General features: G+C 46.6%; 1 protein-coding gene and 1 long non-coding RNA gene across 3 annotated transcripts in view; one reads left to right on the top strand and one right to left on the bottom strand.

The window, feature by feature from the left end:
• The window catches only part of ajap1 (adherens junctions associated protein 1), a 29,282-nt gene extending 8,684 nt beyond the window's left edge, over positions 1-20,598 (top strand). The window contains exons 2-6 of the mRNA XM_029155898.3: positions 5,553-6,304; positions 13,619-13,706; positions 13,809-14,051; positions 14,900-15,034; positions 15,823-20,598. Of these exons, the coding sequence (XP_029011731.1) occupies positions 5,553-6,304; positions 13,619-13,706; positions 13,809-14,051; positions 14,900-14,972 (1,156 nt within the window). The 3' untranslated portion in view covers positions 14,973-15,034; positions 15,823-20,598. The remainder of the gene's footprint in view (positions 1-5,552; positions 6,305-13,618; positions 13,707-13,808; positions 14,052-14,899; positions 15,035-15,822) is intronic.
• LOC114858534 (uncharacterized) overlaps positions 10,793-21,529 on the bottom strand; it is a 32,840-nt gene continuing 22,103 nt past the window's right edge. For both annotated transcript variants that reach the window (XR_003786402.3, XR_003786401.3), the window contains exon 5: positions 10,793-11,406. This is a non-coding gene — a long non-coding RNA (uncharacterized LOC114858534). The remainder of the gene's footprint in view (positions 11,407-21,529) is intronic.

Here is a 21,529-nt window from a genome sequence, read left to right on the forward strand (position 1 = left end):
GGGTGTATGATTTTGAATGAAGACGTAAACAGCCCACGCGGCTTCTGAGGGCTTTTGAGGAAAGTAGCGACGGTGTCATGTTTAACAGGCAACTTGGATATAAATAACATCTAATACAATGATCCACGCGAGCACCCGGCGCCACAGTAAACGCTTCCAGTGTACATACATCTGACTGCGCCGCTCACGTCAAAGGGAAGATGAAGGCACTGTGGGGATGCTCCCCGCTCACCAAGTGCTGCACTCCTGATGTAATTGCTGCGTTTCATTTCCAGAAGCCCGAACCCACGTCTCCATTTGAAAAAAGGCCTTGAAGACCACCACCAGTGTAAACGCAGCCATTGTCTCCACGCCCAAGATGCTGACTCGGTAATCCTCAACCAGAGGGCTCCGCTTTGCTCGATATAAGCGTGTGGTTGAGCCTGGAGGCCTCCGTATCAGGAAGTGGCTGTGATGCAGCTGCTGCACACAAAGCTGAGCATCGGACCCCTTTTATAGTTTGTTCTTGAACGGTTTCTTGAACGCGGCCACTGGCGGCTTAGCGACGTGTGTGCTGGTTTTTGTGAACGTGCATCTGGACTGACGGCTGCAAGAAAATACTGCATAACAACTCTGGAGATGGATGTGAACATTCTCCTGTTTTCTCTCTCATTGCTGTTTAGCAATTTCGGTGCATTAACATTAAATGCACCATGTTTGTGTTGTCGTGAATCTGAATAATAATGTTTATGCAGAACTCCATCTTATCTTTAATAAACAAATACAACGCTAGAAAGAATAATCCAAGTCTGGTGAGATGCAGTCGTCCTCTGTGCTCAGAGTCTCATCTTAACCTCTTGCTGTGTCTGTGTGGGTCCACCAGGGAAACGCCGCCCACTGCAGCTCCGTGAACTGTGGCTGCGAACCTTTTTCCCCAGTGGATCTCTTTTTTTTCCCCTCCGCATGCTGTTTTTAGACGTGCGTGGGAGACACGTGGATTCCACAGTTCAGCGTGTAAGGGCTCCATCCATTCTTCCTACTCTGAAATTGTTAACTCGCGGGTGCAGAGCAGCGCCTCATCCCGGGGCAGCGAAAAAAAACAAAAAAAAAACACCCCACGGAGAGGTTAAAAATAGGCAAACTACTGATTCGGCCCAAATCCTGCCAGTCAGACAGCAGCCGCCGCCGCCGCCGCCGGCCTTTCAGCAGCGGTGGAGTCACCTTCACCACCTTTCACTGGCTGTGTTTGCTGGGAAATTATGTGTACTCAGTGGCGGCTGTTGAGGCCACGCTGATAAAAACCTCTCCCGATGGCAGCCTGGGGACACGGGGCGCGAGGACGGAAGGAGCCGTGCCTTTTTCACCTCCCTCAGGTGGGAAGCCCATCTGCTGAGGCGTCACTTCTGCAAACTCCCGAGAAGTTCTAATTAAGACCTACTTCGCATAAGTGATCACAGTGTGATGATGATGATGATGATGATGGCACAAGAAGTGGGACAGAGATACGGTGCAGAAGGCAATAATTAGGTGCGGTATCTGATTAGCTGCGGAGATAATAGTTTTGGGTCTTACTGGGTCTAACGTGAAGACGATGCTGAGTTCAAAGAGTCAGATAAGCCTTTAGCAGCGACAACTTCCATATAAATGTAAGCATTTTTAATCGTCCCCACGAGTGAATGTAACTGTTTGGCCCCTTTTTTTGCCAAGACCGACATCTTCTGATGACTAAAACATGGAAGCTTCTGAGGAACCTTTAAAGTCGGCCTCAATCGCGGAGTCGCTTCCCCGCTCTTTGTTTTCCTTGCTTAGCTGTGCAGCACTAGCACATGGTTCGCAGAATTGCTGTGCATAACAGCCCACACAGCACGGCTCTCAGCCACTTTGATCTTTCCTGGGGTGAGAGCGGAATCATCAAGCGCCGGACACTGCTCACCTTTTCAAAATATATATATAAATATAAAGAGTGTGGAGTCAGTATTTTCTTTTTGGAGATCAAATAGTGCCTGTAATCGGCATTTGAGGAGCTAATCCATGGGGACACTTCAAAACTAGGCAACGTGTCCACTTAATACTAAGCTTCTCAAAACTGAACCGAAAAAAACAATGCTATTATTTAATGCTTAAATGACTGCTACCTGACTTCATAGATACTGTACATGCCTCATACACAACACAGGGCAGCTAATGCAGAGGCTACAGTTGCATTAGCGATACATAGGCTGTACTCTCAGTAAGAGGATGAATAGGACTTGGCAACTAGATTTTGGCTGGTCAGGACTGATTTTATATCATAAGTCGTTATATCATAATGGCGTTTGCTCACGCCCTCACAAATCTAACATTCGCCTCCAGATTCACTCAGCAACAATCCTCCATCTGCACATTATATTCATCCTTTGTTTAAAAGATCAACAGTAAGATTAGCTACTGCATTTTCACAAGTTACCAGAAGCGGAGGAGAAGTCGTCTCCCACCGTCGTTCTTGTGCTGCTGCGAATGTGTCTCTGGCTGAATGAAATGCAACAACACGGCGCGTTAGATGTGGACAGCAACACCTGTACTGTTCCTATGAATGCACCTTCCAATAACCGCTCCACCCTTTGCCCAAGATCAGTATTACGCCGTGAATCTTCTCAGCATCAAAGGGCACTCCTCATTCATTTGGCTCTTTTGATGACATTGTGTTAATTGTATGAGGGTTCCAGGTGAACAGCATTGGTCCTGTGCCACGGATTCCCAAGTCGGGATGTGCTTTCATTTGCGCTGTTGTTCATTTGTGGGTTTTGGAGAGGAAAGTGGCAGGAAGTCAGATAAATACTGGTTTCAGACGCTCCGTTTGCCGTCTGTGCTATAAAAGGTCCACTTTGTAAACCTTATTTTGAAAAGCCTTCCTTTATGTGGATGTCTGCACCTTCTGGAAAGCCTTTCTGGCCGAAGGCAGGTTGTAGAAAGGTATTTATCAGCGACTCTCTGCCAAAGCCGTGTCAATAAATTGGGAAACCCGAATTATAGGCTGTGGAGTGTGGATCCCAGCCATGAAGACCCCGTGTTTAATTTGAAGAGCCTGTCAAGCGCTAATCCTTTGCCCCATGATAGTGGCATTTGAAGGAAGCAGCAGAATAAGTTGAAAGTAGATTTGCTGAATATAGTACAGCTTAAACCGGCACCGGGGAGAGAGAGAAGTCAAGCTTGGTAAACCCTCCTCCAGCGCTTTTTCGTATTTGGCCTGAGAAGCATAATCCAAATATATTTCTATCACATCTTACATACGCTGTTACATCACCGCCTTTCTACTGAAATTCTGCACTGCTTGAGTTTGATGAAGGACAGCAGAGGTTGGGATCTCACACGCACCCCCGCGTCGGTCTCAGCTTCGGCCGCGCGGCAGGAATCAGAGGCTCCGCATCAGCCCGGTCCGTGAAACAGTGAGGAATATCGGCCGACGCCAGACATGGAGAATCCAGCTTTGCCGAGCGCGTGTTCGGACGCCGCGGACTTTAGCGGAGAGCGTACGTGCGCGCGGGGCAGCGGGATTTGGCTTCGCCTGCTGAGTCTGTGAGCCGGAGCCCAGGCCGCCTGCTTTCATCTGCTGCCTGTCAAGTCCTGGGTGAAATCATCAGCCCAGCAAGTCTTAGCAAGGCCCACGTTTCAGACCGAGGCCAGAAAACAAGCTAATTAACGGGTCTCACACAGTATGTTGGCTTCCAGACTGGACTGGAGTCAGTAATGCATGTAAAGCAGCAAACAGCGAACTGCATGTATGCGACATATGGCCCCATCGTTCAGGATCAACTACTGTATATACCAAAGTTATTATTGATGGCATGATGGAGCATGTGCTCATAAAATACCAGGCTCACATTCCCACTAGAAAGCAATCTGGTGTGGTCACACTGTGAGTAGTGCTCTTTAGCAGCCATCTGTGCTGTACTTCCAAATTATACTTTCATTATGGGGAATGTCAAAGTTTATTATTGTGTAGCTCCTCAAATGCGAAAGTACAGGTCCTGGAAGAAGCTGCCATCAGGGCTCTCTGGCTGGAAAGATATTAGTTCCTTACAATATTACAGCTTATTTGTAGACAAGTAGAAAAAAAAGAAGCGGTGGATCTTTGACAGGTAAAAATTGTAGACTCTTCTTTGCACAATACAGTTATTTCAGCATCTTGCTTGTTTTGTGAACATCCACTCACACGTGTTGACAGATCCTGCAGAGCCAGGGTCTCGCTCCGAGGTCAGGGCCAAAACGCTCAGAACACAAATTATTACCTGCATTTATAACCGTCATTAATACGCCGACCTTGTCGCTGCCTTTTTCGTTGCCGCATCAGTCAACATTTACGGCTCAATTAAAACGTCGGTCCAAATTATTGAGCGGTTTCGCCGGTCCCTCACAACTTCAATTAAAGTCGGTGAGAATAATAAAATGACGGTTCAGGATCGCTCCGTAAAATCGAGCGTCCACCTCGATTCACTCGTAAACTAAACGGGCCTTTGCTTTTGTCGTCAACATCGCATCCAATCCTAACTGTTATCGCAGGACAGTCAGGAGCAGTGCGCCTTTCACTGCTGCATTCCAGTGACAAAAACGTGCGCGACAACAGCTCCAGTGACTGTAAACTAAGCGCACGGTCAAGGAGCTTGTAAAAACACAAGCCAATAATTACGCGATCATCAGGCCTCTCGGCGTTGCCTCCGAGAGTCGATGAACCCGTTCACACTTTGCCGTCCATCATCACCTCTGTGACGCTTCCAAAATGAGTCCTCCGTGTGGGCTCAAATTGGCCAAGGACAGCCGAGATGAAAGATAGCCCATAATGAGCTTTCTCCCTTAGGAATCAATGCGGAGCTTTGTCCCAGGGGCCGCTGAAGGTTGTCCGTAAAAATCACTCCGCTACGGGATCCTAGCGGGAACAGGCTGCGCCGTCTGACACTCTGCCAACTTGTTGATGAGCAGAGGTGAGGTTGATACAGTAACGAAGGGCGTTTCGGGACAAATGCAACAGCTACAGTATATGGGTGAAGATTCCTTTGATTTGCTGGTGGTGCTGTGTCATTCGCTGGCGTCTGCATGTTGCCCGCGCCATCGTTGCGTCGCATAAATTGCCCTTTGGGAATCAGATGACTTTGTGTCTGCGGGAGATAATTCGGAATATGATGATCAGCTAAACCGCGTCTGACCTTGTGTGTCAGTGTAATCATCCCTGGACTGATATGAATCTGTAACATCAAGGATAAGTGCTTCCTGCTTTTGACAGCCGAGAGCCAGAGAGTGCAAATCCATAATCTTTCGCGTGTTTTACAACATTTGCTTTGTGTGCGACCTTTACACCGTAATTTAGGAGGTGCTCTGTGAAGCTAATTATTTTCAAAGCTTAATTGAGTAGGAGTTGAAGAAGTTGCGGAGGAGAACTTCGCCAGGAATGAAGGGTGAATACAGATGGGACTCGTACAACAGGCCATTAACATAAAGATGGCGACGGCGGGAACCTGATTTGCATGGTCTGCACATGCGCCTCGCTGTGCTTGAATTGAAATGATGCCTCTCACTGACTCTCTCCCCTCTCTCCACAGTCCGTCTGCTCCGAGGCCGGGCAGCTGCATGGGGCACCGGGTGTGGATCTTGCTGGCTATGACCCACCTCACCCTGGACTTCTCCGCGTGCAGCCCCCTCAGTCAGGGCCTGGGGGTCAAACTCACGCCCAAGCCGGTGCCTCGCTCGCGGCCTCGCCTGCAGCCCCTCTGGGACATGCCCAACAAGCTACACTGGAGAACAGTGAGCCCGCTGGCCCGCCGGCTCCTCAGCCCCGTCCCCCCACCGCAAGATGGCAGGGCAGGGCTGGGGCCCAAGGTCAAGGGTCAAAAGCACCGGAAGCCAGCGCATAAAGGACAAGCGGCGTGTAAGGAATGCCGGTCGATACACTCGCAAATGGAGACGGGGGATCCTTTGGCGGCAATAGCGGAGGCTCCAGCGACTTTATCCAGTGGGAGCAGGGGGGACGTGGCGCGGTCGTTGCTTCGAGCCAGGAGGCAGCTCAAATGGGACAGCTATGACAAGTCTCAGGAGGGCCGGACTACCACGGTGGCCGAGTTCATCGACTGGGGCCCCACAGGGACAGACAGCATAGATAGCGATAACAAACCTGAGCCGAATGTAACACTGTCCACAAGGGTCTCCACTCCCACAGTGGCCACAACCACTAGCACTACAACCCAAAGGACGTTCACTGTGGTGACCACACCAGAGCCCAGAAGGTCAAGTACCACCAAGGCCCCTATCAGCTCGGAGACTGTCAAACCACCAAAGCCATATGGGGAGACACCAGGTAAGACCACAAACTGCCAATCAATCTAAATGAATGAAAGTGCGTCCTTTTTCTTTGTCTCCGTCGTCTTTGCTGATTAATTACTTCGGTAAAATACAGAGAAAAGCGCCACCCACGTATTCACTTTATTTGGCACGAAAGAAGGTGCGTCAACATATTTCAGTGGCAGACAATTTCGGGAGGTTTTCTGGGAGCTGCTTGTCCTTGCACCAGCATGAAAACAGGGCCCCGGGTGTGATGAAGGTGGCTCAGAGCAGAGGGAAGCAGGAAGTAGATCAAATACAAGGTTTTCCAGTCTTTCCTCCAAAAAATATTGTAAGACAAATGACTTTTATCTTCCGACTATTGCGCATTGTAACTATTCAGTATTTATTACTATAACATTATAACTTAGGGAAAATGCCCTTGCTCACATTGTGGCTTTCGGGCCTGAAATACGCTGCGTGGCCGTGTGTGACGTTTATGGACGGTCCCAGCGCGCTGTGCACATGCAAACCTCCCAGCCAGGCATATTACAATCACCGTTTCATTAAGTCCACGAGGAACATGGCTTTTCAACTGGCGCTTCGAGCTAGCTATTAACCTGAAGTCATGTTTAACATCTTAGGAGCCAGCACTATGTTAATTGAAGCTTTTCCATCTGATGCATTATGTGTCATAAAAAGAGAGCCAGCAAAGAGTAAAGGTGATCAAAAGTCCTTGGCCACATCCTCCTCAGGTACAATGAAGGAAATGTTTGAGGGAGTGTAATGAATATTTCTTGGTGTTTTTTTTTTTATTTATTTCAGTTCCTTCGTGATTGTGTTTTGCCAGACACTTAAATCATGAGGTGGTCGACTGAGGCGGAAATGACTTCTAGCGAATGTTCCTGCGGCTTCTCTGCAGATTGCATTAAGGCGAAAGACACTCGGGCTCTTATGTTGCAACACAGACGACAGGAAAAGTTTTAATGCTAGTGATATAAGTACAAGAGTATGATATAGTGGGGCGATCTTGTATCTGTGATTTTACAAGACAGTGTGTGATCGTTTCATCGCCTGATTCCAAATGATGGCTTTATATTAGATCCAGGAGGATCAGGCACCGACGCTATTTTAAAGCTAATGACAAAGTTTAGTCAGTTGGATGCACAGTATAAAACCAGTGAGTCTCATCACGGAAGATGAATAGAGTCACACTGTCTGCCTCGTATTAGTCCAAAGTCAGGAGGAACTGTAATGAACAAACGGATGGCATTAGTCTGTTGATGAGACGAAGCCGCTACACGTTCTTGTCTTTCGTATCCCCTCTGCTTCAGCTTTGTCTGTGCATACGTTCAACCGGTCCCAGGCTGATTAATGCAAACCAAGACGCGGGGGGGACTAAACCAAAAAAGTACTTAAGCTAGTCATTTTAATCAAGGCATGCGATTCCAGGTAACAGAATCCTACTCACCTCGCTCCTGCTTCTTCTCTTGAGTTCAGTTCAGGCTCGTTTGTCGCCTTTAGAGGGACTTTAAGGAAACGTGTGAATCAGGAGTGAGTGTCCAAACTCGGTCCTCAAGCGCCGCTGTCCTGATGGTTTTCCAACTCTTCCTGTGAAGCAAAGGAGGTCAGAGGTCACCAAAAAGGCCGCATGGACACCATGCCCGACTTATTGTCGTCGGAGAAACTACGGGGGTTGACCTCTATGTTAATACCTCCAAATATATGTTAGCAGAAAACAAGGTTCTTTATAAAGCGATTTCATGAAATATTCAGCCACCGATGCTCGAAAAATGCACATTCACCCCTGCAATAAATGGGCTGCATGAACTAATTCATGGTGACTCACCGGTACTGTGGGCAACCAACACAAACGCAGGCCATTAGTGCGCTTTGCCTCGGCCCCATATGGCGCGTGTGTATCATAACCGTAATCATCTCATGCCGCGTGGGTGTTTGTGTGTGCACATCACGGTCAGACAAAGATGCAGGCGCTGCTTTGTGGAAGGAAGCGGAGATTTGGGGAGGGAGTGAATCCGGAAGGATTCTTCACGCAGAGCAGGAGGAGAGTGACTCGTTTGTGTTGGGCTCCACCGTGGTCTGGGTTGAAGCTGGTTGGGGTCATCATTAACACTGCAGTAATGATTCATTTTCATGCCGGTAGCAATAAAAAACCTAAACAAGTTAAAAAAATGTTCTTAAATAAGGTAAATATCTAAATAAACATTTAGCACCATCACTCACACACTGACTTGTATTTACTGGCGTCTTACAGTGAGACTTTTTTCTTTTAATCGCACTGTGACATTTTGCCAAGGAGCTGGATTTGCAGCTCTGAATAGCCTGTCTGCAGCTCCTGCTGACTCAGCGTCTTTCACGGCCTGCGTCCACTGCACCGTGCAGGACACGCAAAGACGGCCCCACCAGTAATACTGAATAAAGATGTCAGTGAAGATGTCAGTGTTGATTGTAATCATCTCAAGAACGTCTGCGTGTCATCACTGCGGATGCCCGGCCTGTTTCAGTTTGGATCAGTCTAGGGTTTGATTGTCCAACCTTTAGTTGATGACAGTGCTCTGACCGTCGTACTGGAGATGTCAAAGGAGGAGGAGGAGGAGGAGGAGGAGGGGGTTGTACTGTAGCTGCGCTGCCTCCACATGCTCACTGATTGTTCCCGCTGATTGCGCTGCTAGCGGCTGTGACCCCACGTTCCACCACACGCGTATGGAGCTGCCAGCACCGTTATGAGCAAGAGGCGATGTATGTATGTTATGTGTAAAATGTATGTTAAGTGTCTCGGGAATCTATTTTTGACCAAGCGGGCTCAGTGAACGTTGTAAATTTTGACCTGTAGAGGCGAACAATCTGCCTCTTCAGCAGCGAGCGACGCACAGAGAGAGAGAGAGAGGGAGAGAGAGAGTGCACTTCTCCCACCGGTTTCCATGGCGATCCAATAAATTCACCATTACTCCCCGTATTGACTCTCAATGAAGTGGGTAAAAAACGAATCCCCTCTCTGCGAATGCTACGACCGGACTCAAATGCTGATACCCGTTGACAGGCGTGCAGAGTCAACCCCCCCCCCCCCCCACATTTACAGAAAACTCAGCCAAGAGGAGGCGAAGCGGCCAAAGCGAGCAGATGCCGTTTCACTTCCCATTTCTCTGCTCCGCTCTTTCTTCGTGGCCTGACATATGCGCCCCGAGGACGAGGAGTACAGATGTTGACTGAGATGTTGGACGCTGTTCCCTCGATCACAAATCACAAGGGACAGGGCAACATTCACGACACGACCCCTTTTTTTAAACCCAATCTAAATAAAGTTCCGTCCTTTCAGCTGCCTTTTAATTTCTGATGCTCAGCGCTGCTCGACAGGAAGGACGTTGGGAACGGGCCGGACTGGAACACACAGGCGCCCGCTGGGCTCCAGAGCCCGTTAAACCGCACGCTGAGCGCCGCGCTCAAAAAATTCCCTGTCAGCGACGCGGCAGAACTCAGATCAGGCCGCGTGATTGAAGCGGCGGCGCTGGTGTCTTTTAACACCCACTCCAAAACAAACTGCAGTCAATTGCATTTGTCTCGAGTTAACAGGGTGTTTGTGTTCCTCACGTTCCCCGACACGGAGTCGTCCTGCTGGAAAAATGTCATCATTGACGCAATGAACACCCGGTGCCCCCTTTTTATTTGGTCCAAACCAGCGGTGGCCATTGAGCTGAATAATGCAGCTGTGTCTTTGACATTGAGGAAGAAAAAAGACGTGGGGAGCAATTGTTTCTGATCCCTCCCTGTTCACAACCCCCCCTCCCACCGTCACAGCGGCCTCTTCCTCAATAAGTGTTTTCGATTGCTCGGTGACTCAGTGGAAATCAGCCTAGATTGACACTCTGACACTGACGTTAATTGGCAATTCCTAACCATCAGCAGGGCCGCCCTTTGACGGAAGCCTCACCCCCACCACCCCCCACCCCCCCATCCCGCTCAGCTCAGGTGTCTGGCTGCAGCAGAGACGATCTTAGGAGGGTCGTGGAGTGTATGAGCGTGTTTCATATGTCGGCACCAGCGTCCTTTGCGGTGTGTGGGAGCCAAGTGGCTCAACCTCCGTAAGCTGCGGCTCTGTTTTACAAATGAGGGGCCTTTCCCACATATTTCAGGAGCTTTTAAGAGAACGGTGCGTGGGTGCAGGCACCATTAGCTCTAATGGGGCCTTTTGCAGGATATGTGTGATAGAGCTTCCTGTTATAAATGTGGACCCTCCCCCCCCAACACACACACACACACACAGCTGAAGACTAACAGTAAGTCATACATACTGTACTGGCCTTATAATTAAATAGTCATTCTCTTTTTCCTCATCATTTCTCCAGTATCGCCTTATTAGAGAACTGTTCCATTTGTCAGACGACAAAGTACCTTTAGTTTAGATGTAGTCGCATAATTTACCATGTAATTCGCTAATATACAATTTGGGAGTTCAGCAAGGTCAATAATAGTGAAATGAATGGTTTCATACTAAGTGGGAGTTTGTGTTTGGATACTGTATATTATGTTGTCTGTAAAACTATCTACTGTACAGTAGATATGGTCTAAAAGTATTTATAGTATGAACATTATGATTCTGGTAAAGGGTGAATATAAAACTACACATTATTATTATAACATAATCAACAAATGATTCAACCAAAGTCAAATCACATTGTGCATTTTTCAGGTTAGTAATGTCATCATCACAACAACAACAACAACAGAGACTTTATTACGACGGCTGGTTCAGAATCAGTGAAGGGCAGACGCTCTTTAGCCTAACGCACGAATGGCTTTGCTCGACAGAAGTATGGAGAGCTGTAAACACGGTCGCGGACATTTTCTTACTCTGTTGAGCCGTTATTACAGACACGTTGGTGGAACACAGACTCCGAGTCGCGCATTCGGTCCAACTTTTAATGCTGTTTCGCTGTCGTCCAGCTCTCGGAGGAATTGTCTCTCTTCGGTGAGCCAATGCTCCAGCTAGTCCTTAAACTGGCTGCTTTCCGTTCGGCGGCACGCGGTGGGACCTTCAGAGCTGTGTCAGTGAGAGCAGCTGCCTGTGGCTGCAGGAGGACGAGGACATGGAGCCATGTGCACCGGATGCTCGATGAGGATCTTAGAACAAAACCAAAACAACGAACTGAGAAGCTGCGTAGTCATGAGAGAAACAGCAGAGTTAATCTCTATACAGTTGCTATTGATTTAGTGTATTATGTATTTACTTAGCATAGAGGTAGATCTGTGTTCCATTCAGCCAGACATTATGTGATGTAAGGTTTTTGTGTGTTACTCCTAACCAGGTTGCTCAGTTATGGACCTCACTCTGGGTTCTTGTGCTGAAGCTGGGGCTCTTTGGTTTAAAGCAGGCAGCGAGGGGCTATTTCAACCACTGTGCTCCGCTGTGACATGTTCATCAAACTGTCATGACCAGGCAGGTGAAAAATCTCATTTGTTCCATGCCGGGAAATTTGATGGGGGCTCAAATCCCGCTGCCACGGAGGTCAGAGGTCGGCGGTCCCCCTTTTCTGCGTCTGCCACGCTGTCCCTCCGCTCCTGCCGCCTTTTTGCCCGACGATCTGATGAATCGGAGCCGAACCGGTGAGTCGCTCGATGGCGAGTTCCCAACCTCGTTGCCGGGACACGGTGACTTTGAGGCAGCCAGTGGCGACCGGCAGTTAAAGATGAAAATAGAAGTGGCCCCTTGCTCTCAGATTTGTTAGCCGTGTCATTAATTGCTCCATTATCCGTGCCCCCTTCAACTTCTGCTCTGGAAACGAGGTCATAATAGACTTAGTGTTGGTTTGTGTTATTGGACCTCGTGTTCTTGGGTTAATTCGTTTCATTAAAGCGCTGTACTGTACGACTACGCATATGTTCTTTGCTCCAGTGGCCATTTGTAATCTGAGCCTAAATGCCCTGTAAATACATACAACATGCTCACTTCACCAGCAGTAATACATTCCTCACACACAGAATGAAGTCACACTCACAGATTTGCAGCTTCTGACTGAGCTCTCTGCAAATACAGTAGCTGCTGATCAAGGTCAAGCTCCTAGGATTGATCTTAGACTGATTTTAAAATATAATACTTTGAATGTCAGCCTTGCTGGGGAGGAAGACAGATTACAGATGAGATATGAGGGACATGCAGGAAGAGGACTTGCCCGATTATTATGCAATTGCTGTGGCAAGAGTCTGAAGTCGCAGAGGGAACGTGAGTGTGTCCTGGTGCAGCCGGAGACGCCATTAATCCAAGGCTGACCTGGCCTGCATGCAGCAGAAGTTTATTATCCAGGAGGTGGCTGCGGAGGCAGCAGAGGAGAGGGCTGTGTGTTTTTCCAAAATGACCGGGCACCACTTCCTTTTGAGCCTTGCTGAAGACAAATTGCCTTGGATCAGCAGCCAGGCAGCTGGCTGATGGAGAGGTGAGGCGCAGAAGGCCCACGTGGGCATTTTAATCATCACCGCTCTTCTTTTTAGGTTTTTTTTGCCCTTCTGCGAGTGTCACCTGCTGCATACTGTACAGTGTGTCATTGTGTCCTGGGCACACGCCTCCATCTCTGACACACACACACACACACACACACACACACACACACACACACACACACACACACACACACACACACACACACACACACACACACACACACACACACACACACACACACACACACACACACACGTATAAAATAAAAGGTGAACATGCAGTGAATTGCTAATACTAATCAGTTTGTTGTGTTAAATTCATTTGCTGTTCAAACACACTTTATTATATGTTAAACAGTTTTTTAATGTATGCCTTTCGAGGTTTTTACATTTTCTTTCCAGCATGTTTTAAATGTTTTAATCTCCACTGCCTCCCCTGTCAAAGTGGAGAGGCAGCCTATACAGCAACTTTTAATAAAAGGGTTTATATACCGTAGCATGTTAAATAATGGCCTCATTTAATGTTTAATTAAAGGCCTCAGGGAAAAATCTATAGATACTTTAAGATGAATGTGTAGCAGCAACAGATTCAAGACGTACAGAATCAATTTGAGTTTGTTTATATATATACGGTATATACTTCTTTGTCTTTTTAATTATAAGAAAAGTTTTAGTACTTGTAAATAACTAAGTGGACTTCGCTGTAATGGAATAATTCATATCGCCCTCAATTATGAATAGCAGTGGATGACATGGTCATCAATACTTATTCAGAAGCTGAATTGTTCTGGGTTGTCATCCTCTACTCCTTAGTGAGCGCAGCACAGTGGGTTGTGATGCAGCGTGTGGCTTCCTGCCATTAACAAGAGAATGCTCTGCTCCTGTGCTCCTCTTTTAGGTTTGGCTGTTCACCAGATAATCACAATCACTGTGTCACTCATCATGGTTATCGCAGCCTTGATCACAACACTCGTCCTTAAAAACTGGTAGGAGAGATTCCCTGACTCTTGGCACTTCCCCGCAGCCGGGCCGAAGGTGCAAGGTATGATTTTATGTTCGTTTCTTGTCTTTGGTGCGTGTTTTTGTAGCTGTGCGCAGTCGGGAAATGGCCGCCACAATAGCCATCAGCGCAAGATCCACCAGCAGGAGGAGAGCTGCCAGAACCTGACGGACTTCACGCCGGCCCGCGTGCCCAGCAAGGTGGACATATTCACTGCCTACAATGACAGCCTGCAGTGCTCGCACGAGTGCGTCCGGACTGCGGTGCCCATTTACACCGATGAGATGATCCAGCAGACGCCGGTCTACAAGACGTCGTACAATGGAAACAGGTACGAGACACCCGACTACGGTGACTCGGCACTGGACACGCGGGACGTTGTTAACACGATGCATGCGTCCACTGAATCAGTACAGTAAAAGTCCGAGCAAAGTCTAATAATATGTGAGAGAGGCCCATGCTCAACAAATTGGCTCAGCATCAATTCATACCTGATAACGCTTCATTAAAAACCTGACAGAATGCACAGCCCTCACACTGAAACGCCGGCGCGGTTCCTCTTGAGCATAATCGGCCTCAGTCGGGAGTCTGTGGGAGCAAACGCACCTATAAATTCTCTGTGACGGCGGTCTCGCTCCTCGTCCATCTGGCCGGCACCTGGAGCGCCGGCCGAACGCGATGCCTCCGCACGCTCCGGCTGCACACAGGCGTCTTAAATGCACCGGTGCTGCTGCACTCCAGTCCTTATGTAATGAATCAGTAGATAAAGTGGCAGCCGGACGCCAAGTGTCTACAACTGACAGCAATTCACGCAGAAGCAAATACTTCTATTATTGAGGTTAGATGAAACAAATCTACGTTTACCAAGCGTCTTACTGTAGTTTCGCTGGCTGTTTAGGAGCGACTAGGCAGTAATCCGGTGTAAGTAGTTAAAAGTGTCTGGATGTATTTATTTATAGTCATATCTACAGCATTACTGGTGAGATTGCTCATTTTAGGAAGAAATATGTTGTATGTATGTAGACGCCTCCATCTACTACAGTGTGATTACTTCTGTCTTTGCGTGTTTGTCCTCACGACGTTATTAGGCCTCGCAGGCGCATCTTAATATGACGGGCTATAGAACCCGTACGCGGCGTCACATGGCGCCCATCTCACCTCTCCCACGTTCCCCCTCAGGCCCTCCCCCACTGAACGACAGCTGATTCCCGTGGCCTTCGTGTCCGAGAAATGGTTCGAGATCTCCTGTTGACGAGCCGAAGGCCTTGCTCACTTCCTGTGGGTGGAGGAGGACTTCCTGAATTCACGCTCCTGGTAGGTGCTTCGCCCCGATGGCCTGAGCTTTAACCGCCCCCGATCCCTGTGGTGACGCTGCCCCACTTTGGGAATAGAAGGGAACGTGGCATATGCCTGTTATTCGTATGCGCCTCTCCGTCTTCTGTGCTGTGATGAACGACAACAAAACCATATGCCCCCTTCCAGTAATCGCTGCTTTTCCCAGACAAAGACCTCACTTCGCGTTTATGCTGGAGTTAATTCAAGCGTTCTCGCTATTACACCAGGAGCGCCTTGTTTTGAACATCTCTAAGAGAAAGGGAGCGCTTTCATTTGACTTGTGACACATTTTTATGCATGGCTAATATATGCCAGAACGGCCCGCATTTGAAATTCAAAGCGTGAAAGTTAAACACATGCTCCGGCCCCACAGTGTTGCTGGAAGCCCGGGGGAGGTGTAACGTCTGCTATTGACCCAGATTTGAAAAGGAATAGATTGCCTGCAGGTAGTGCGCTGAGAGAATAGTGCCTTGTGTTGTCTGGACACAAATTAGTTTCATTCAGCTCCCTGTGCTGTTGTCTTATCAGACGCCGAACAAGATCCTTTAGTATCGCTGCAAAACTAATGTATTTCTCGGGCGTGAGACTTTGTTACAGGTCGTCCAGGCACAGCCTCTCAGTCGCACTTTATTTAGTTGGAGCTTGTTTGTGAGGCCAGAGTTGGGGACCAGTTTCACCCGAAACCATCTTGACGTCATGCTAAACACCCTGTTTGTTTATTGCTTGGTCCCGCATTGAGGGGAAACTCTCTCTTCTTATCTCCACAGGATCCAGTCGGAAACAAGAAACACACAAAACCGCTTCTTTTGTAAAATAGTGCGATCACTCCTTGGACACTGGTGAAGATATTTATTTTTCTAGAGATGACAAGCTGAGCAGCCACAATGCTGCCAACCCACGTTTCCAGGAACATACAGTCATTTAGATATAGATTATATATAGGTATATTTACAGGATGTGTTGGACAAAGACTGTGGGCGTCACAGGTGTCTCAAGGAAAAACATCTGACACAGGAAGGAGGGACGGCGAGGAGCTGCTGCGTGTGGAAGATGAACTGTATTTATGAACAATGTGCCAATATTGCCACTATGTGCCACAACCTGGATAAAAAGGAAGTTTAAACAACGGATGGACTCGACGAGTGCTATATTTACCCTGTATCAACTCCAACTGCATTTTTCTTTTTTTTTCTTTGTTTTCTTTTTTAAGAAATGTGAAAGTTAAAAAAATGCTACAAATGTATTTGAATATGTTTTGAAATAGTTTTAAGAAATGTGTTGCAAAATAATTTAAAACATATTTATATGAAGCACTGTTCTATTGGAGAAGCGAGACGATGGAAAGAGAAACGGTATATGCTTTATTGAACAACTGATTTTAAAACATTGTTTCTATCAGTCCCATCTTAAAAAAACACAAAAAGAGTAGTTTATGTATATTTTTTTACACAGAGTCCTGTCAGCGGTCAGAAGCACCCTCTAATTAAATACACCCACCTAGCTGAGAGTTTTATGAAAGGGAAATCATGGGAATATATCTGGAGCAAGCCGATCCCAATCCTGCTCATTCTGTTAGATTCGAACCCGGTTTGGGTAAATGGAAAACAAAGATTTCTATGAATCTCACATCAGCACAGAGCCACAACAGACTGCAAGGAGCTGGACAGGACACTCACTCTGCCTCAGGTCTATCTAGCTCACTTTATGTTGGTCACAGCAGCTGTTTGGGATAAAACCTACCGATTGGTCACGATTCAGATCAAGGCTGTAATGCGAAAGGGGCGGGACAAATTCAATTAGAGCTGCACATTTCAATAATTCATGTCATAATTTGAACGAGATTAAAGAAATTACCCCTCTGCAGATATTAAATTAATCTATCTTGACCTGACTCCAAGATCGGTTCTCTAATGACGTAAAGTCTGGTTCATAATCAAAATGTGGAGAACTTGAGCCAGTTTGTTGAAGACGTAACAGAAAATGATCTGTAGTTTGAAGTAGTTCGATCTGCATCATGTTTCGACCCAGAAGAAATTTTCCCTGAATGTGCTGTAACGGGGGTCGGCTCGCTCCTTCCAGGGCCACATCCACCCAGCACGTTAAACTTCTACGCTTTCGGTACTTCGCAAACCCCAAACACTTAGTGGATTGGTGAAATAAGGGGATTATGACGAGTCAATCAGCCGCTGCTAAATTGGTTCAAACTCTCTCCTATGTGAAGGTGAACGTTGACGCTTTCCAGCACCAGTAATTTGATCCTTAACCTCAAGCTGAAAATGCAGATTGCCTCTGGGCTACGGAGGGTTTGACGAGGCCGCCTCTGAATCTACCTTTGATTTTTTTATTGTGCTGTGGGGTTGACAAAGCACAAATACCATTCTGTAATTGTAAACACGGCTGCAGACAGCAATATGTACAGGTTGGAAGGCAGTGGATCCGCAGTAATCCACACAGGTGGTTCGAAGGCTTGTACTCAATATATATACAGAAAAAAAACAAAAAAAACAGGTCAGGCTGTCCCTGCGAGATGAGCATCTGTGAACGCGATGGTCCTGGGATAAACACTGTGGTGCAAAACGCCCGCTTTTGCCCATTCACATGAAAACCACTCATGAATGACCCATACCAGTCCAGCCTCAAGTGCGCGTCAGGCTGCAGAGTCGCTTCGTTGACATAACATATATTTTTTGAATGAAGAGTGTTATCTTACTAGTCAGAGGGTTATGAAAACTTACTGTATATTATACACGTGTAAATGTATTTTCTATATATTTGCTTCTATTTGTGTACAGGTGTGTTCTATTTTTCAAGGCCTCCTGTTCTCGGGACGGCCTCAGCTACAGTAGGTCGGGGATAGTGTCTTTGTTTACATGTGTAACTACGGTATTTCTTTCAAAACACAACTAACCTTGTGCCAAGCTTCCTACCTGCACTTTCAAGCAGTACTTGTATTATATCTTTAGCTAACCAGTATAATACTTCGGTAGACACTGCAGTAGTTCAGAGACTAGAGTGATTTCCATGCGAGACATCTGAAAGTAGGAGTGGACAGGAGGAGGTGACGCGTCCACGCGTTGGGTCCTGCTGCGTTCACGGCTGGCTGGGAAACCAATGACTTGCTGTTCGCAAACATCACATCTGCATTATTACTATTTAATATTCAATGTATCATCACATGGGAAAAAAAAAAAAACGACAAACAGTGTAAATCAGTAGCTGCCAAGAAACCAACTAAACTTGATCCAGACTGAGTTGCGTTGTCATATTTCTCATTTTGTATTTGTATATACATTTTGCTATAGCCGTCCCAGAAAATGCATGATTTTCCACATACTTTACGGTCATGGCTGAAAAAAAAAACTTGGAACAATCAGGGAAAACACAATAAGGAGGAATCATGGATGTAACTTGAATCAAAATCAGCCATTTGCCTGTTTCATGAATCAAAGCTTTTAAAGGATCATTTTGATTTGTTTCACCTTTTACAAGGTACCGAATCCAAATGATCCTTTAAGCTGGCATCTAGAATGAAGTTGATCCAGATCACACCTAAACCGTTCCTATAACACTAAGAAATTTGACCCGACAGAACATCGCTCACATGGGGCTGATTGTCTCAGTTTTGGAAAACCAAAAAAATCCAATTTTTAAAATAGAAAGAAACTTTGCCACGTTTTACACACTGGAGGAAAATGTTTAGGGTTTTACTGAATTATGCCTTAAAAACCTCATTTGCATTGTTGAGTCACACATGAAAACTACACGAGGCTGTAGCTAAAATCAATTCCCCCCTGTAGACCATTTAGAAGAGGAAGAAACGTTTGCCTTTGCAGTTTGTACTTCAGGACAACTGATTCTAGATAGATACAACTGAGATACGAGGGGGTGGAATGGTGCCACTGCACGGGTCAGATCTGATCCAGGAAACAGAGCAGAGCGGGTGGAGGCAGGGGGGCCAGGGCGGCTTGTAGAGAAGTCTTAAACAGACACCAAAGACATCTTCACATGCCTTTTTAGAACTAATGACTATCTCCCAGCTCCCGTTTCTGTCTCCCTCCATCAACCCATAAAACCAGTGCTCCCTTCAGCACAAACGGGCGATCAATCAGCCGAGCTCTTCCTGTCAAGATGAAGGATGTGCCGCACATGCATTTCCAGGGACTGTGATTTGTGTTTGCATGTCCAACATGACGAGTGGAACTTATTGACACGTGTTGTTTGAATTAGATGTTGGGTGTACGTGTCCACGGCCGAGCGTCGTTTCATCCATGTCACGGGAGGCGCTCACGCGAACGGGGGAACGGCCTCATTAACTGTATCTAATCATGGCCTCTGGGTGTCTGATTAGCTGGTGGTGGTTTTAATTTAGGAAAATGGCTGCAGCGAGATGCTCAAACAGTGACATCTGGTCTGTCAAAGAAACGTTGACCCAAAGCGAAGGATGGGACGTATCTGTAAAAACTGTAGCTCCTCACTCTGCTTCTTCTCATTGTTTTAGAAAAAAAAAAAAGAGAAATCACGTACTGTGCGCTTACTGTAACTACAGCGGAGGGCTGTGACTCTCCTCTCGGGTCATGTTTTTACTTTTTTTAACTCACAAGAGCTAAAGCACTGTCACTGTTAGTGCTTATCAATACACTCAAAGACTTGAAGAAAAAAAAAGAGTAGGGAAACACTTGTTTGCAATGTCTCAATTTTTACATAATCCTCTGCCAGATGGAGACGAGCCGCGTGACCCAAATTTGCCGTGGAGGCATTTGCTTTGCATCGTCGGCCTCAGATGCTGCGCGATGCCTTCAGATCTACACGGAAGCCTGAGCGAGCGACACGGTGAGGGAATTTGTAGGAACATGAGATACGGATCCATTGTTGGCCGATTCCTGAGTTTGCAGAAGTGTAAAACGGCCCATGAACATCATTCATCCAGTCTAAGTTTAAAGGGTGGGTGACATCTTCCTGTTTTGGGGGGAGGACTGAGGTTTTCACTGTTTATTGAAGCTGACTTCATCACAATTCACACCTGCCATGAAGGAATCCGACTCGAGTTGTGTTGTTGCCATAAAAATGAAGAGTTTGTACTTTGTGACTCTTAAACTTTTTATATTTGTGTTTAATATATCAATGAGTACCTCTGTTAACTTTTGTATAAGACCTATGACTATAATATATACAAACACACACATACACACAACACACCTCCACAAAAGGGACTTCAGTCTGTCTCTGTGACGGCTCAATGTTGTATAACTTTTATTTTGTGTCTTATGAACCACATCTCTTCCTTTTGTAGTTATTGGTAAACGTTTCGATTTCCAGGTGACTTTGATTTGGTTACTCTTGTACTACTAAGCTCTGTATTTGCAAGCACTGTAAATGCGATTCTCATTGGATTCGTCCTCTGTACATTTAGTACTCTGATGTTGCTATTAATAAAATGTAAAACCAAACGGGCGCGTGCTACAGGGAGTTTGTTGGACGGAGTCCGAGGCTGGCCAGCGATCGGGACAAACAGCACAAAAATAAAAAATGTGATTATGAATTCACGCTGGGCTCTGTATGCATTTGTGAAATCAAATGACATGCTACGTCTGAAGCCAACGTGCAAGGGTTAGCTCTTCGATCAATACGTAATTATCTGGCTAAATCTCATGCATTAGCATCATTAGTGCCCACAAATAAGGTGAGTGCCGTCACACACTGGTCTATACAGAGGATGACATCGAGCTATGCTGCAAGAGAGTAGAAGTGTGGATAAAATAAATTGGGCCTTAACTGCTCTAAATCTGAACAAAGGTCATGAAACTATTTACATTAACTACATTTTTATGTGAGAATGTCAGCTGTTGTGTTTGATAGCGTCAGGTTCTTGCTCAGCTTAAGCACAAGTCGTTTCAGAGCGAAGAAATCAACCTGACCTCATGCTTTATAGACCTTATACAGCTGTAAGACCATATCTAATTATGGACTTGACACCAGTAATAAAACTGGTGTGATGATTAACTTCTCCCACGTACAAGTTCAAATATTGTCATCGCCTTGGAAAATGGCTGAGTCACGCTCGCGAAATGCAGAAGCCCGAGATCAGCGTCTGAGGCGACACGTGCAGACGACGGCAAATAAAGATCTGCAACTGTGGCTCGGACCTTCGCTTATTGGGTCTCAACCCGATCAACTGGAAATTCAGCTGGTGTATCTGCGTGCCGGCATCATATTGATATTGGCCCGATCGATTCCAGGGACCGCTGGTATAAAGCCCTCCGAAATGAGCAGTGACGTATTCACAGGGAGCCCCACGAGCTGCGATAGCTATTTTTCTACCTGATTAAGGTGTGAAATGTCTCCTCAGCTGGCTTTTCTTCCAATTTAGAGCAGTCAACCATTAATAATTGCATTGATTAAAGCTTTGTCAGCACAGCCCCAGTTTGTTTACTTGGCTGTTTGTTGAAGGCCGGGTGGAGGATCCTGTTTAACATT

Source organism: Betta splendens, chromosome 7 (genome assembly GCF_900634795.4).
Source record: "Betta splendens chromosome 7, fBetSpl5.4, whole genome shotgun sequence".
Lineage (NCBI taxonomy): Eukaryota > Metazoa > Chordata > Actinopteri > Anabantiformes > Osphronemidae > Betta > Betta splendens.